This window comes from Labeo rohita, chromosome 20, assembly GCF_022985175.1.
Source record: "Labeo rohita strain BAU-BD-2019 chromosome 20, IGBB_LRoh.1.0, whole genome shotgun sequence".
NCBI lineage: Eukaryota > Metazoa > Chordata > Actinopteri > Cypriniformes > Cyprinidae > Labeo > Labeo rohita.
The window spans coordinates 4,996,560-5,011,211 of record NC_066888.1 but is presented as its reverse complement, the minus strand read 5'-3'; the positions used below and the strand labels follow the sequence as shown (position 1 = coordinate 5,011,211).

Below are 14,652 nucleotides of genomic sequence, written 5' to 3'. Positions count from 1 at the left end.
CAAACAAAGCATGCGCAAAAATGAGGCACTGCAATCTATTAGTAATATCATGACCTGCATTAATCAATCAATATGCAAACTGATATATAAAAATACAAAACATTTATATTTTTATCATTTATATAAAAATATACACTGGAGAAAAGGTACAAAAGGGAAGAATCCTAAGTTACAAACGCTAGATAGATCTCTGTACCTTATTTACCTCTAGATGGTACATATTAGTACTTTAAGGCCTGTTTTCACAGACAGGGCTTGGCCCAAGCCAGGATTAGGTCTTAGTTCAATTAGGACAATTAAGTAATTTTTATAAATGTGTGGCGCCTTAGGAAAAATACATTAGTGGTGTGCATCTTGAGACAAAACATAGGCACTGATATATTTTAAGATCAGTCAGTGCAGGTTTCTTTCAGTTGAAACAGCTCAGACTTACATCTTAGTCTAGGACTAAACGGGGGTAAAAGTACATATTAGTACTAGTGCTGTCAAATGATTAATCACGTCCAAAATAAAAGTTTGTGTTTACATAATATGTGTATATGTGTATATTTATTATGTATATATAAATACACACACATACAGTATATATTTTGAAAATATTTCCATGTATTTCCATGTATACATTTATATTCATATAATTTATATTATATATAAATATATTTAATATATAGACAAAACATTTTTTATTTTTATTTATTTATTTATTTTTAAAGATTTTTGGAATTTTTAGCATTTATTATGACAGGACAGATCAGAATGGACAGGAAGTGAAGTGAGAGAGAGTGAGATAGGGGGCGGGATCGGAAAGGTCCTTGAGATGGGATTTGAACACGGGACACCGGTAGCGCAAGGGCGCTGTATGTCGGCTCACATTTTTTTCCCCTAAAAATATACATGCATGCGTGTGTATTTATATATAAATAATAAATATACACAGTACATACACATATATTAAGTAATCAAAAACTTTCATTTTGGATGCGATTAATTACGATCAATTGCAATGAATTGTTTGACATCACTAATTAATACCTAAATCACATATGGATCCACTTATGGGTTGCTTTTTAAAGCGCAGAGTACCACTTTAGCATTCTTTTTCATTTTAAATTAACAATACTGCCATGACTTACATTAGGGTTTGGTCTTCAGTTCAAACAGCCACAATTTTTTCATTTATTATTTGGACATTTGAGTAGGACTACCTAGCCTGGCCCCAACTCCTAAACCTAACCATTTTTCAATATAAAACAAAGCTAATTATTTACAATTTAGTAAACAATACTAAATTCTAAGTCTTCTAGGCTAAACAATTGATTTATATAAGAAACACACCCAAAAGCAGTCACCGTCTCCATCCACCATGATGCTCAAATCACAAACACATTCAAAAACCACAGCCTAAGGAAACATTTCATCAGCTTTGATTGTTAAATGTGATTTGTTTTTGTGTCTTATGACCAATTACATCCCAATTAAGTTTGGATATATCTTTTTAAATGAGATTTGACTCATTTGGGTGTGTCCACCCAAAAATTTCCCACTGATTTACTCACTCTCAAGCCATTCTAGATGTATATGACTTTCTTCTTTCAGACTAAAAAGTTGCATTAAAAAATGTCCTGGCTCTTCCAAGCTTTATAATGGCAGTGAATGGATGTTGAGATGTCCAATAAAGTACATCCATCCAAGATAAAAGTGCAGATGATAGCGCAGATACATCACAGAGACGTCTATTTGATGTCTCTATTTACATCTGCAAGACGAGTGTTTGCTCATCTGCAATACGACTATAGGATGTCTCCTATCAGATGTCAAACAGACGTGTATTAGATGTCTTTAAGATGTTTATGATTTAGAATGTATGTAAAACTGACATCTTACAGACATCTGACAGATTTTGCTTTCCAGATCAAGTGATCTTTAACAGACGTCTTGCAGACGTACGTGTGCTATCTGGGGCTCCACACGGCTCAGGGGGGTTCATGAAGGCCTTCTGAAATGAATCGATGCTTTTGTGTAAGAAAAATAATTATTATTAAAAAAACATAAACTGCTAAATGTCATATGTGTGGTCAAAAGAGAGTGGCGTTCCAGCAGATTATGGTTTTTAAAGTTTTAAATATGGAAATATTTAGAAGGCCTTTTTATGATGGATAGGTGCACTTTATTGGGCTTCAAAATCAGCTATTTACTGCCATTATAAAGCTTGGAAGAGCCAGGACATTTTTTAATACAACTCCAATTGTATTTGTCTAAAAGAAGAAAGTCATATACACCTAGGATGGCTTGAGGGTGAGTAAATCATGGGGTAATCTTCAATTTTGGGTGAACTATCTCTTTAACAGAGTCACAAGAAGACTTGGAATACAACACAAGTTTGTAATGCTTTTATATTGTTTCCTGGCCATTTTTGCAATAAACATCTGTGACAGCACGTTTATCTGCCTGATAGATATTTTATAATTTTGAGAAGTGGTTAGCATTTTGGGTTAGGTAATACAAAATATCTGTGAAAGAATATATATATATATATGCACTGGCCTCCAAAAGTTTGTAAACACCCCTGGCAAAGTGTGGTTTTGGACAATATCAGCATAAATCTTTATCATTTTTTGGTGCAAATACATTAAAGTAACTTGACATTATCACTGAAGCCCAGCAATAATAATTTTCGTTTTGATTACATAATAATGGCACTATACATGTCAAAGTCAGACATGCCCTTTTGCCAGCTGTGACGTCTGATTACTGGTTTAAACTTGGCCCAGGTTTTTAAAAGATTTTTGGGTCAGCACACCTTAATAGCTTCAACAATTGATTGCCAATTAAGTTTAGAATACAATGAATTTAGGTGTTGTCCCTTATCAGTGCAAAATTATAACAAATTAAAAAGGGCATTCTAGGGCGTTTTCAAACTTTTGGAGGGCAGTGTATATATATGAAATAGTTTCTACTTTTACAAATACATGCAAAGCACCTGGATCTGACATATAAGGAAAGCAAATGAAAGCAGTGGGATTCCCAGCATGTTGACCAATGACACCAATGACTCAGTGTGTTAAAAAGTGACACCCAAGTGACAAGCTGGGAGTGAGAATGTGTTGGACAAGCATTTTCTCCTCCTTTTTAAAAGTGCTGACCTCAGCCTGAGTGAGGGAGTCACAGGTGCAGCCGTGGGGGTCTTGTGAGGAACCGCCAACAGGGGTGCAGGTCGATGGTGCCGAGCGCTCTGCAGGAAACACCGGCTGGTGCGGTGGGTTCTTCAGCAGATGGTTTAAACTTCCATGGGTGCCGTTATTGGGCGCAGGAGGAATACCTAGCAAATCTAAAGAGAGATAAACAGGAGAATGAATTTACATTACAATGCACAACACTGGTACAAGCAGCCAAGAATAGTCTTCATACAGTAGTAAATGCTAAGCTAGACTGTAAAGCCATAATTCTTTCAGCATTTACTCAATAAAACAGTTACTGTTTCCATGGACTTTCACTGTATGGACAAAAAACATACTGAAGTCAATGAGAACTTAAAATGTTTGGTTATCAACATTCTTCAAAACATTTTCTTTTGCGTTCAGCATAAGAATAAAAAAAAAATCATGAAGAAATGACATGAGGGTGAGGAAATGATGACAGACTTGTCATGTTTGGGTGGAGCATCACACTATAACATCAGGGTTGCTTAGCTGTAGAGATTTTGATGACATGGGCCTGAAAGAGTGTGTCTCATATCGAATGCGTGAGAGTTGGAAATCCTGTTAAACATCCTGGTGACAGGTACTATTTGTGACCTTAAATACCTAGTCAGGATGCTTACATATAACTAAAGTAAAGAGAGAGTCAGAGTGGGTAATAAAACCAGACATTATGTAACAATGTTGGGAAGCTTTAAAACTGGAGCCTGTCAAGTTACAAGCTAGTCATTTTTTTTTTTAATCAAATGCATCAAGTCAATCTACAGTTTAAAAATGCACTACCTCCATTTTTTATTTGACCTTGTAATTGTTTATTAATTTATCAATTTATTTAAATAAATATTACATTAGAAAACAGTTCCAATTCCCTTTCTGCAAGTTATATCATTATGGTGACGACAAATGAGTGAGTCACTGAATCATTCACTCAACCAGTTCATTCAAAATCAGTGATTCATTAAGCATTGAAAGATTAATACTGTATGTTGCTTGGACACGTGCAAGTTAAATACACTTTGGCTTTGTTAATAAAATTATAGAGCTTTTAAAGAGATACTTCCATCACCACTTTCCCTTAGGAAAGGAAACAGGCAGCAACTAAAGTAACTAAAAAGCCTTTGTTGGACTGTCATATAAAAGCAATTTCACACCTGTTACTAAAACCATGTAAAATCTTGGGTGAATCAGTTTAGAATGGGTTCATTTAACAAAGTGACTCACTGAAATGAAAATGACTTGCTTCTATAACAAGAATAGACTATACGAGCGTGTTTGATTATGACCTCACTTTTTTGGCCGTTTTGGCTGTTTTTTTAACAGATCTAGATAAGCTGGTGGCGTCACTAACTATGTAACTTCCCAACAGTGTCAGAAAATAAGCTGCCAATGATAGCCACATTGTTTCTGAACTGGGTCATTATGTCCTTGGCAGTGATGGTGGATGACGGAGGTGGATCCCGAAAAAAAGATTCTCATAGTTCTGCACAATTTTCCACAAGACTTCTCTTGGATTTAAACTCATATGAGCTCAAGACCTCATATTCTTATGTGAGGGCTGACCAGTTGGCGTTACTATACTGTATGTTGCTAGATTTAGAAACTAGGAATCAGACACAGTGCATGGCTGCAATTAGCAGCACATTTTAGCATTTAGGACAAGGATGAAATTCCCATTTATCTCACCCTATCAGCACTTACTCTCCTTTGTTAAAAGAAGTAAGCTTTATATTGAATGTGCACTTGTAGTGTACTTCAAATCTTAACGGTAGATTTTGAACAACTGTACTTGCAGAATATTAATGAAATAAAAGGCCACTTAAGTGACTGAGTGTACACTTTCATGGCTATGTTTCTTGACAATAATTTTAACGACAGTGTCATATTCGATATTACATTCATAGTAGGGCTGTCAAGCGATTAATCACGATTAATCGCATCCAAAATAAAAGTTCATGTTTACATATGTGTGTACTGTGTATATTTATTATGTATGTATAAATACATACACATACATGTATGTTAAGGAAAAATATGTTAGATTTATATAAAAAAAAATCTAAAAAAACCTTAAAAATATTATTTTGCCAAAATAAGAGTGATCTTACAAAATGCGTTTTGTTTTGTTTTTTTTGTAGTACTGACCTGAATAAGATATTTCACATAAAGGATGTTTACATATAGTCCACAAGAGAAAATAATAGCTGAATTTATAAAAAATTACCCACTTTAAAAGTTTACATACACTTGATTCTTAATACTGTGTTGTTATCCTGAATGATCCTTGTTTGACCTGAACAGTTAAACCGAAAAAAAAAATAAATAAATTTTCTTCAGAAAATTCTTCAGGTCCCACAAATTCCTTGGTTTTTCAGCATTTTTGTGTATTTAAACCCTTTCCAACAGTGACTCACTGATGCTCTAGAAGGAAAGACAATGCATTAAGAGCCGAGGGTGAAAACTTTTGAACAGAATGAAGATGTGTACATTTTTCTTACTTTTCCTAAATATTGTATTTATTTCATTTAGTACTGCACTTCAGAAGCTACAAAAGGTACTTACATGTTTCCCAGAAGACAAGATAAGTTTAATTAACCCTGATATTCAAATTCCAAAAGTTTTCACCCCCCCGGCTCTTAATGCATCATTTTTACTTCTGGAGCGTCAGTGAGTGTTTGAACCCTCTGTAATAGTTGACCCTCAGTTGTCCTCAGTGTGAAAAGATGAATCTCAAAATCATACAGTCTTTGCTGGAAAGGGTTCAAATACACAAATATGCAGAAAAGCCAAAGAATTTGTGGGAACTGAAGGATTTTTCTGAAGAACAGCAGGCGGTTTAACTGTTCAGGACAAACAAGGGACTCATGAACAACTATCACTAAACAAAAAAATGGCTGTGGATCATTCAGGTAACAACACAGTATTAAGAAACAGGGTAATTTTATTTTATTTTCTCTTGTGCACTATATGTAAACAAATTGTATGTGAAATATCTTATTCAGGTCAATACTAAATAAAAAATAACATGCATTTTGCATCATCCCTCTTTTTTTGTTAAAGTAATTAACATTCTGTAGATTCTGCAAGGTGTATGTCAATGTTTGACATTAACTGTATATACATGTAAATATTTTTTTTAAATATATTTATATACTTTAAAGTATACTTTAGTTTTAGCACACAAGAATATGCACAGTACCAAAAACTTCAATAGTGGCTATCCTGAGATGGGATGCCAAGGAAGTATGACCTCTTTCTAACTTTCACGGTACTTCACAGAAAAAGGAACTTACCACATAGAAGGTTGTAGACTTCAATGTTCTCGAAGGGAACCACAGTCGTCTTAGAAAGGATACCTGGTCCATGTCCGATAAAAATGGCCTGCGAACAGTTACTTTAGTTCATTAAATCACACATATTGCCTTTTTGTTTGCAAAAGTTGTGTTTGATAAAGTGTTACTGAGAATAAGCTTGTTCTGAGAAAAGGTTATTTGTTTGCGGATACCATTTAACATTTTCTCATCTAACGTGATGAAAATTAGACACTTTAAAGTGTGGCTTTAGTGTCCAAGTACTATTCGAGGCCCCTGGATATGTCAACACAACACCCACGACAGCTCCAAAAAACACAGACCACAGTTAAAAATAACTAAAAGCCCTTATTTTGATTTTCAGTCACAGAGAGACCTTCCGCTCGCCTCTGGCTGAAGCACAGAACATTTGAGTGGTAGAAACTAGACTGATCTCATTTCCTTGACACAGAGTCACGAAGATGAAAATGATCTTCATTCCTCCTAACAGGAGACTTCACTTCATCAGAATGGCCTAGAGTAAAGCTCTAGCTATAATAACCATCCCTGTGGTTATGACTAGCTTGTGCAATTTACCTCAACCAGTTAGAGCGTCGCCTCACAAGAGTCCCTGTAAGATGTTTTTGTAAAGCCTACCAGATGCAGTAGACATTCCTAGACAACCACTTAGACCAGGGGGCACAGATGGCTGGAAACTCACACACGTCACAGACATAAACAAGACTCTGTCAAAGGTCCAACATGTGGGATGAGTGTGTGTTTAAAACTGCAATCTGAACACCTTCCAGTCTGAAGGAACTGCTAAGTGTGAATCTGGCACAGAGGAGTTATATTCAAGGCATGAGAGTTCATTTAAAAGCTATGCCTGGATTTTTCTCAGTTTTTTTTGGAAAGACCCCAGGGATCATAATCTCCTTTATGGGAATTTACTCAGATCCTTTAATAAGAATTTTGTCTAATCCCCATCAAAATGCTTGGTCTCCCAAACCTCATTACACTACAGCATGGAAGCATTTGAACAGGGCCTCAAGCAGAAAGTGAAGATAAAAATGTTTACTGGTGTCCATGACAGATTTAAAAAATATTTTCTCTGGATTTAAGGGATAATGCTTCATTTTGTGGTTGAGGGTTTATGTTGATGGCGTGAAAGGGATGCTGAAAGAGAAGAAAATGCTGGAGCAGCCATGAGAAGCAATTCAGAACTGATGTCTGGCAACTCTGCCAACACTTTTCTTCAAAAGAAAAAAAAAGTTTTACAGGCAAGAGACCAAACAAGTAATAAACAATTATTATAGTGTTATTTTAAAAATTTGGTGTTCATCGCAGGAGGGTCCCAAAATACGGCCTGTTGAAGAATTTCAAACGGCCCGCAGCTTGTCTACTAAAATGAAAAATACTAAAATTTGCAGTTTCACATTGTCAACACAAGGTGACAGCACTTAATTTTTGACCAGATGTAGCAGTAAAACGCAGCGATAACAATTTGATAACTTATGAACCGCGCCGGCGCCACACGGACCATTATTAGCTCTGCCTGAAGACAGAACAAATGAGTTCACTGTTTGACTGATCTTGATTACGCAACCACTAAACAGTGCTGAGAGATTCCGTGAGAAGCGTTCGAGTTTGGAGCAGAGGCCTCTGATACAAATCACGGATGTCGCGGTGATTTAAACTAGTTTAAAGATAGAAGAAACAGCACTGCAACAACACTTACATGGAAAACAGGAGAAGCACTGTGCAACAACAATGCAGTTAGAATGCTTTTTAATCCACAAATCACCTACATTTACAATGGATTTACTGTAGTAACAGTAACTGTGGTATTGTGGCCGAGATACAGGATATTCATACCGATTATTATTAATGTGGACATATACACAACCAGTCAACAATTTTGAACAGTCAGATTTTTTTTTTCTGCATTTATTTGACCCAAAATACAACAAAAGCATTACATTTTGTTAACTATTTTTACTATTTAAAATAACTGCTTTGTATTTGTATATATTTTAAAATGTAATTTTCTATTTACTGAACTTTCTATTTATCAAAGAAACCTGAAAAAATTCTGCTCCACTGTTTTTAACATAATAATAATAATAATAATAATAATAATAATAATAATAATAATAATAATAATAATAAATGTTTTTTGAGCAGCAAATCAGAATTTTAGAATGATTTCTGAAGCATCATGTGACTGGAGTGATGATGTGATGATGATATACATATATATATATATATATATATATATATATATATATATATATATATATATATATATAAGATGTTATATAAATATATATATGCAAAACCAGCTAAAAGCCATCTCGGTCAAAAATGAGATAATGATACTGAGTGAATGCTCCTGACACATAGTATACAACCATCAAATACTTTTACTTCAAACTTACTAAATTCCAGCCTCAGCCCAATCAGAAGTACCAGTACTTACATAGAAACCTATACAAAGTTACCAGAAACAAATGCTAATTTTAAAGAAATACATTGGATGGATTTAGTGGCTTTTGCATCTGAACTCTTCATATATATATATATATATATATATATATATATATATATATATATGTATATATGGCCCCTTTAAAAAAAGTTTGGACACCCCTGATCTACAGCAAATGACATTAATACATAATTTAATTATATAGAGGCCTACCTTCACTTGTGAAACAGAAATTTATTTAATATGCACTTGTAATGTACTTCAAATCTCAAATACTTATATTTTTTAAAAAACTACACCTGCAGATAATGTAATATTAATAAAATAGAAATATACTTAAAAAAGAGTAATTTAAAGTATATTTATTATGATTTAGCATTTAAACTGACATTTTGACACAATGAGGAAAGACTATCTATTGGTAACATCAGACTTTGGTAAGAAAACATCTGCTATAACATCATTATCAAAAAGAGTGTGCAATTTATTCATTTCTATGATGCAAGACAAGTGTCTTAAATATGAATTATGTTTTAAAAACCAACCTGCATGTTCTTGAAGACATTATCTGAACCATGGAATCCGCCAGTGCAGTATTTAATTTCGCTTGGTTTGCTGTAGATCAAAGCGGGAGAAAAATACTGTGAAATATTGAGTACATGCCAGAAGTGAGTGCTAATATATTTAAATGCCTTCAATCAAATTCTGTTTACCATTTAAAAACACAGAAAGCTTTGCACATTGTTAAAAAACTCCACAAGGTTCTCATCTAGTTTGATACTTTGTATAAGGTCTGAATTTATGATTCCTATATTTGAATTGCATGTAAAATTTGTTTCCATCTATTTGGATTAGACAGTTTTAACATTAACAAACTAAACTTAATGCAATGCATATTTGTCACAGCAACGTTTTCTTTTTTTAAAATAATATATTACAGCTATTAACTATTTGCATCAATCTGTTTGACATCTAAACACTTTTTTTTTCCAGTAAAAAATGAACACGAACATGTTCAAAATATGGCTAGCCATGGAACAAGCAATACTGAGTTAGTTAAAATGTATAAGATTAAAAGAAATTGGATTTATTGATGATAAATATATAAACCTGGTTATTGTGTATTTAAATAATTCAGTTTATTTCATTTATATGTCTGACTGACAAATTTGAATCACATTAAGTTTATTATCTTATGTTAAAGGGGTCATCGGATGCAATAATGATAAAAATCCACCCAGTGGTATTTTTTTAATCTTTATAAGTAATATCCCCTTTTTTAAATCAAGCCATTCTCAGCATCTTGTCTGTGTGATGTCACAAAAAAACAGGCCACTCCCAAGATAGTTGAATGACATGTCCGTCTTACCATTTACCACGCCCTGAGTGAACTGAGAACAGTCCGTCATTGTTGTGGACTCCGGTGCAGGGGAAGACAAGAATGTTTCAGATTAAGCAAATGAGGTGTTCTGTTGTTGGATGTAATAATGAGCATAGTTCATTTACAGTTCACAGTTGTCATTTTCTGCTGACATCTGAGGCACTGAAGATGAAGAGGATCAACTTTACTTTTGTTTTTGAAAAGAAATGCCTCGGCGATCTACATAAATGCGTCTATTTTCGCGTGAATCATTCGTGATGCAGCTTCACCTACAGCAGAAGTGAGTATAAGGGTTTTTTATGCATCTTTACGAATCGCCTTTCTTAAAGGAGTCTATTATGCTCTTTTACAAAGTCTTGATTTTGTTTTAGGGGTGTACTAGAACATGTTTTCATATGGTTAGAAAAATGCATTTTTTTAACGTAACATACATGCATACATACATAATTACATTTCTCCCAGCCTGGCACAAATGGCTCGTTTAGTTCTGGGTTTAATAAAGGCCCGCCTTCCGAAAAACTAAATGTGTTGTGATTGGTTAGCTGTCCCACAGCGTTGTGAATGGCGAACAGCTTAGACAGTATTCCAGTACAGCTACGCCCCTCGTCAAAGAAGCAAGTTCTGTGTACAACTGTTCGCGCAAGCTAGATTAAAGTGATTCTTACATTTTAAATATGGATAATTTTCTTACAGGGTAAATAATTTTCTTAGGATAAATTTTAATATAACTCCGATTGCATTCGTCTGAAAGAAGGAAGTCATATACACCTAGGATGCATGGAGGGTGAGTAAATAATACGCCACAGTAGTGTTGGTTTCTATCGTCAGCCTGCAAGATCGCCGATACATGATATTATCAGGCTAATTTATTTAATTATTTACATATTTAGTTTCATTGCCCGAAACCAGCTCCAGCATAAGGCTAAAAGCAGCCTAACATTAACATTATCAAAACACGTCATCACTGATCAGCCTAGCCTATTCTAGTGCAGGTTTATGCATTTTAAAAAACGCCTGCGTTATAAGTTCTAAGCTATCTACACTGTATGATGAATAAATCTCTTACCGCACACGTCTGTGGCGCGTTACAGCTCAGATGCAGCAACTGGAGTAGATCGCGGCTTCTGCATGTGTTTTGACCCCCTGTACTGCACACGTCTGCAGCGCGTTACTGCTCTGAAGCGGCCACCCTAGTCAATGCTTGTGTTTATACCTGCCGCGCTGCAGCTCGCTGAAGCGGCTCTTCACGCTGCATTGCTAAAGTTAGGCTAATCCCCCACCTCGTCCCTACCCTCCCTCCAACAATTCAAATTTCCGTAGGCGGGATTTAATTTAATGATATTCTAATGGACCGCATTGTGACATCATTGCATGCGGAAAACAAACGTTGTAGTCCAAAGGAGCTGTTCGCTATAGTTCTTGAAAAGGGATTTTTTAAAAAGAAAAGATCTCTCTTTGGAATGGACTTTGAGATTTGTAACTTTGCAAATCTTTTTTATGCCCAAAGATACACACCACACACTGACTAAAATTCACAAAGTGAAAAACCATAATAGCACCCCTTTAACGATGTGCTAGTTAGCAAGTTTTGTGGCTAAACGTGGCTAAATGCGGCTTAAGTAAACAGTACTGCTCGTCACCCTTACAGAAGAGAGGGGGCGAGGTGAGCAGAGCTCATTGCCATTTAAAGGCAAATGGAACAAAACAGCTCGCTGTGAAAAGGGCAGGGTAAAATGGTGTTTTTTACACTACCACTGAGAAATTTAGACCCTAAGGAATCATATCAACTGTGTAATCCAACTGGATGGACATTCGAATACTTAAATCTTAAATTTAGACCTTTTTTTGACATGACAAGCATCAGATGTGGCTTCTCAACGCTCAAACTCACAGTGCTGCTTGCCAGCCGGGCTGCATGTAGAGATGTGCTCTCTCTATACGGATACTTTTGGCAAAGTGAAGCCGTTTGGGCAGATGCTCCTTCAGATACGGCCTCATCGGCTGATCAGGTTCTCTGCACTTCAAACACAGAGAGACAGAGGGACAGAATAAAGATTTCAACATGATTACGTGGAAGATATGGTCTGTAAGTGAGGTGTGGGGATGTTGTGACAGGATCATACCGAAAGATTCTTCACCAGACCTTCATAATCAACTGCCAGATGAATACAGGAAAAGAGAAGAGATGGATTGTTTGACTTATATTTAATGGACAAAACACTTTTATAAATGGGTGTTTCCTCAACTACAGTCACTTTACGTCTGGATTTTTTATATTTACATTACTGTTCCAAAATCTAAATTTAATTTAATTCAATTTTAGTTTCTAAAATAACTCGGTTCCGCTCAACTAAAATATTTTGAAGTATTTTTAGAATTGTTGTTCTATTGTAATATATTTTAAATGTAATTTATTCCTGTGATCAAAGCTGAAATTTCAGCATCATTACTCCAGTCTTCAGTCACATGATCCTTCAGAAATCATTCTAATATGCTGCTCATGAAACATTATCAACTTTAATTAATTAACATATACATAATTAACATTATTATCATTATCAACGTTGAAAGTAGTTGTGCTGTTTGATAAGAACAGCCTTTGAAGCAGAATATATTTGAAACTATTTTTTTAGATTTTACTGTCACTTTTGATCAATTTAATGCATCCTTGCTGAATAAAAGTTGAAAATTAAAATATTGCTGACTCCAAACCTTTATTAGTGTACATAGATTTCATCTCAAATTGTGTACAACAAATACACAAACTTTTGATAAAACTTTACTACGAACAAAACTGTTGGTCATGGTGGAAATTACACCACAACTGTGGGTCTGTTGCAATTTGTGTAAAAATGTATATGAATTCATTTCACATCATACAGTTATTGAAATGGATGGATTTTCAACATGACATTTTGGGTCAAGGGTATAAAAAATAAAATCTAAACATGGCATATGAAATCCAGCAAAAATTAATGATACGGTTTTATAAACTTATAATCTGATCTTTAATAAATAAAAACAACTGCTGTGACATAAAAGTGTCTATAGTTGAAGAAACACTCAAGTACAAAGACACTCGAGCACAAATGTTTGATGGGTCAAATCTGTCTGCTTACATGAGAAGAATTCATCAGGCAAATGTTTGGGCCGGACTCTCGCTGCAGGACCCTGGATGACAGTGATGTCATCGATGTTATCCAGATAATTGGAGATAAACACAGCTTTCTTACAAGACGCTTCTTCCATTCCTACATGTTTAGAGACACAAACCAGGACAGAAACATTCAAAATGAACTAAATACTATATTTCACAGGTTGCTCACCCAAACAATTCGATCATTATTTTGTCACCTGAACCTGTATGAATTCTTTTCTTCAAGGTCAATAATGCGAGTCAATTTTTGGGTGAACTACTGACTCAAAACGTTAAGTCACTGCGTATGATAACATTTAATTTTTTCCCTCTCACTGAAGTGTCAAAGAAAGAATATAATTTACTGACAGTAAGGCTTACAGCCAAACCTCCACGTCTGTCATTATGTTCTTGAGCGAGTACTAATTAAACATCAGTGATGCAACTGAAGTTCAGCACATAAAAAAAACAGACAAACTCAATATGCATTTACAGTCACTCTAACCACAAAGGCAGAGCGGCACAGACGATTAAAAACCCAGGAGTCAAAATTAGCATGCTAGCAGGCCTCATGGCGTACTCCAAGGGCAGGAGGCACATGTGCAATCCCACATGCCTTTAATTTGCCCCGAACACACAAATGAAGACACGCGTCAAGCAGATGTCACTGTTGATGAACTTCTGTGCCCACCCAGATAGGCGAGAACCTGTGTTATTTTAGTATCATTGAGATACTATTGAAGTTCGTATTAATACTTTGAATTAGTTATTATTTTTTATTTTAATTTTAAAGTTTTAGTAATTTTGTTGTGAGTCTTTGTTTTATTTCATTTTTAGTAATTTAGTACAACAAGTTAAACTTAATTAAATAAGGTTAAGGTCAAATAATTGAAGTTTACAGTTTTTTTTATGATGTTATTTCAAGTCACAGAAGTTTTGGGTGCCTATGGGTGGAGACGTACTTTCTCTTTAAACTGTGGGAGATTGATGGTTTATGGAACACTGTCCAATCCAAAGTTTCCAACAAAAAAGTTTTCTTCTAATATTAAAGTGCCACAAACATGGCCAAATTTATTACTTCTGTTTTAGGACAGACTGCAATTGTTTTCGTAAAATAGTGAATACGTAAGTGCAATAAATGTTTATTAATGTCTGGAAAATAA

The 14,652-nt window shown here is 34.9% G+C and overlaps 1 protein-coding gene across 1 annotated transcript in view; it reads right to left on the bottom strand.

Annotated features, from left to right (window-relative positions):
* The window catches only part of enpp1 (ectonucleotide pyrophosphatase/phosphodiesterase 1), a 60,458-nt gene that overhangs the window by 20,206 nt on the left and 25,600 nt on the right, over positions 1-14,652 (bottom strand). The window contains exons 13-18 of the mRNA XM_051138761.1: positions 13,473-13,604; positions 12,477-12,508; positions 12,245-12,372; positions 9,518-9,587; positions 6,488-6,575; positions 3,144-3,328 (exon numbers count right to left, since the gene is read on the bottom strand). Of these exons, the coding sequence (XP_050994718.1) occupies positions 3,144-3,328; positions 6,488-6,575; positions 9,518-9,587; positions 12,245-12,372; positions 12,477-12,508; positions 13,473-13,604 (635 nt within the window). The remainder of the gene's footprint in view (positions 1-3,143; positions 3,329-6,487; positions 6,576-9,517; positions 9,588-12,244; positions 12,373-12,476; positions 12,509-13,472; positions 13,605-14,652) is intronic.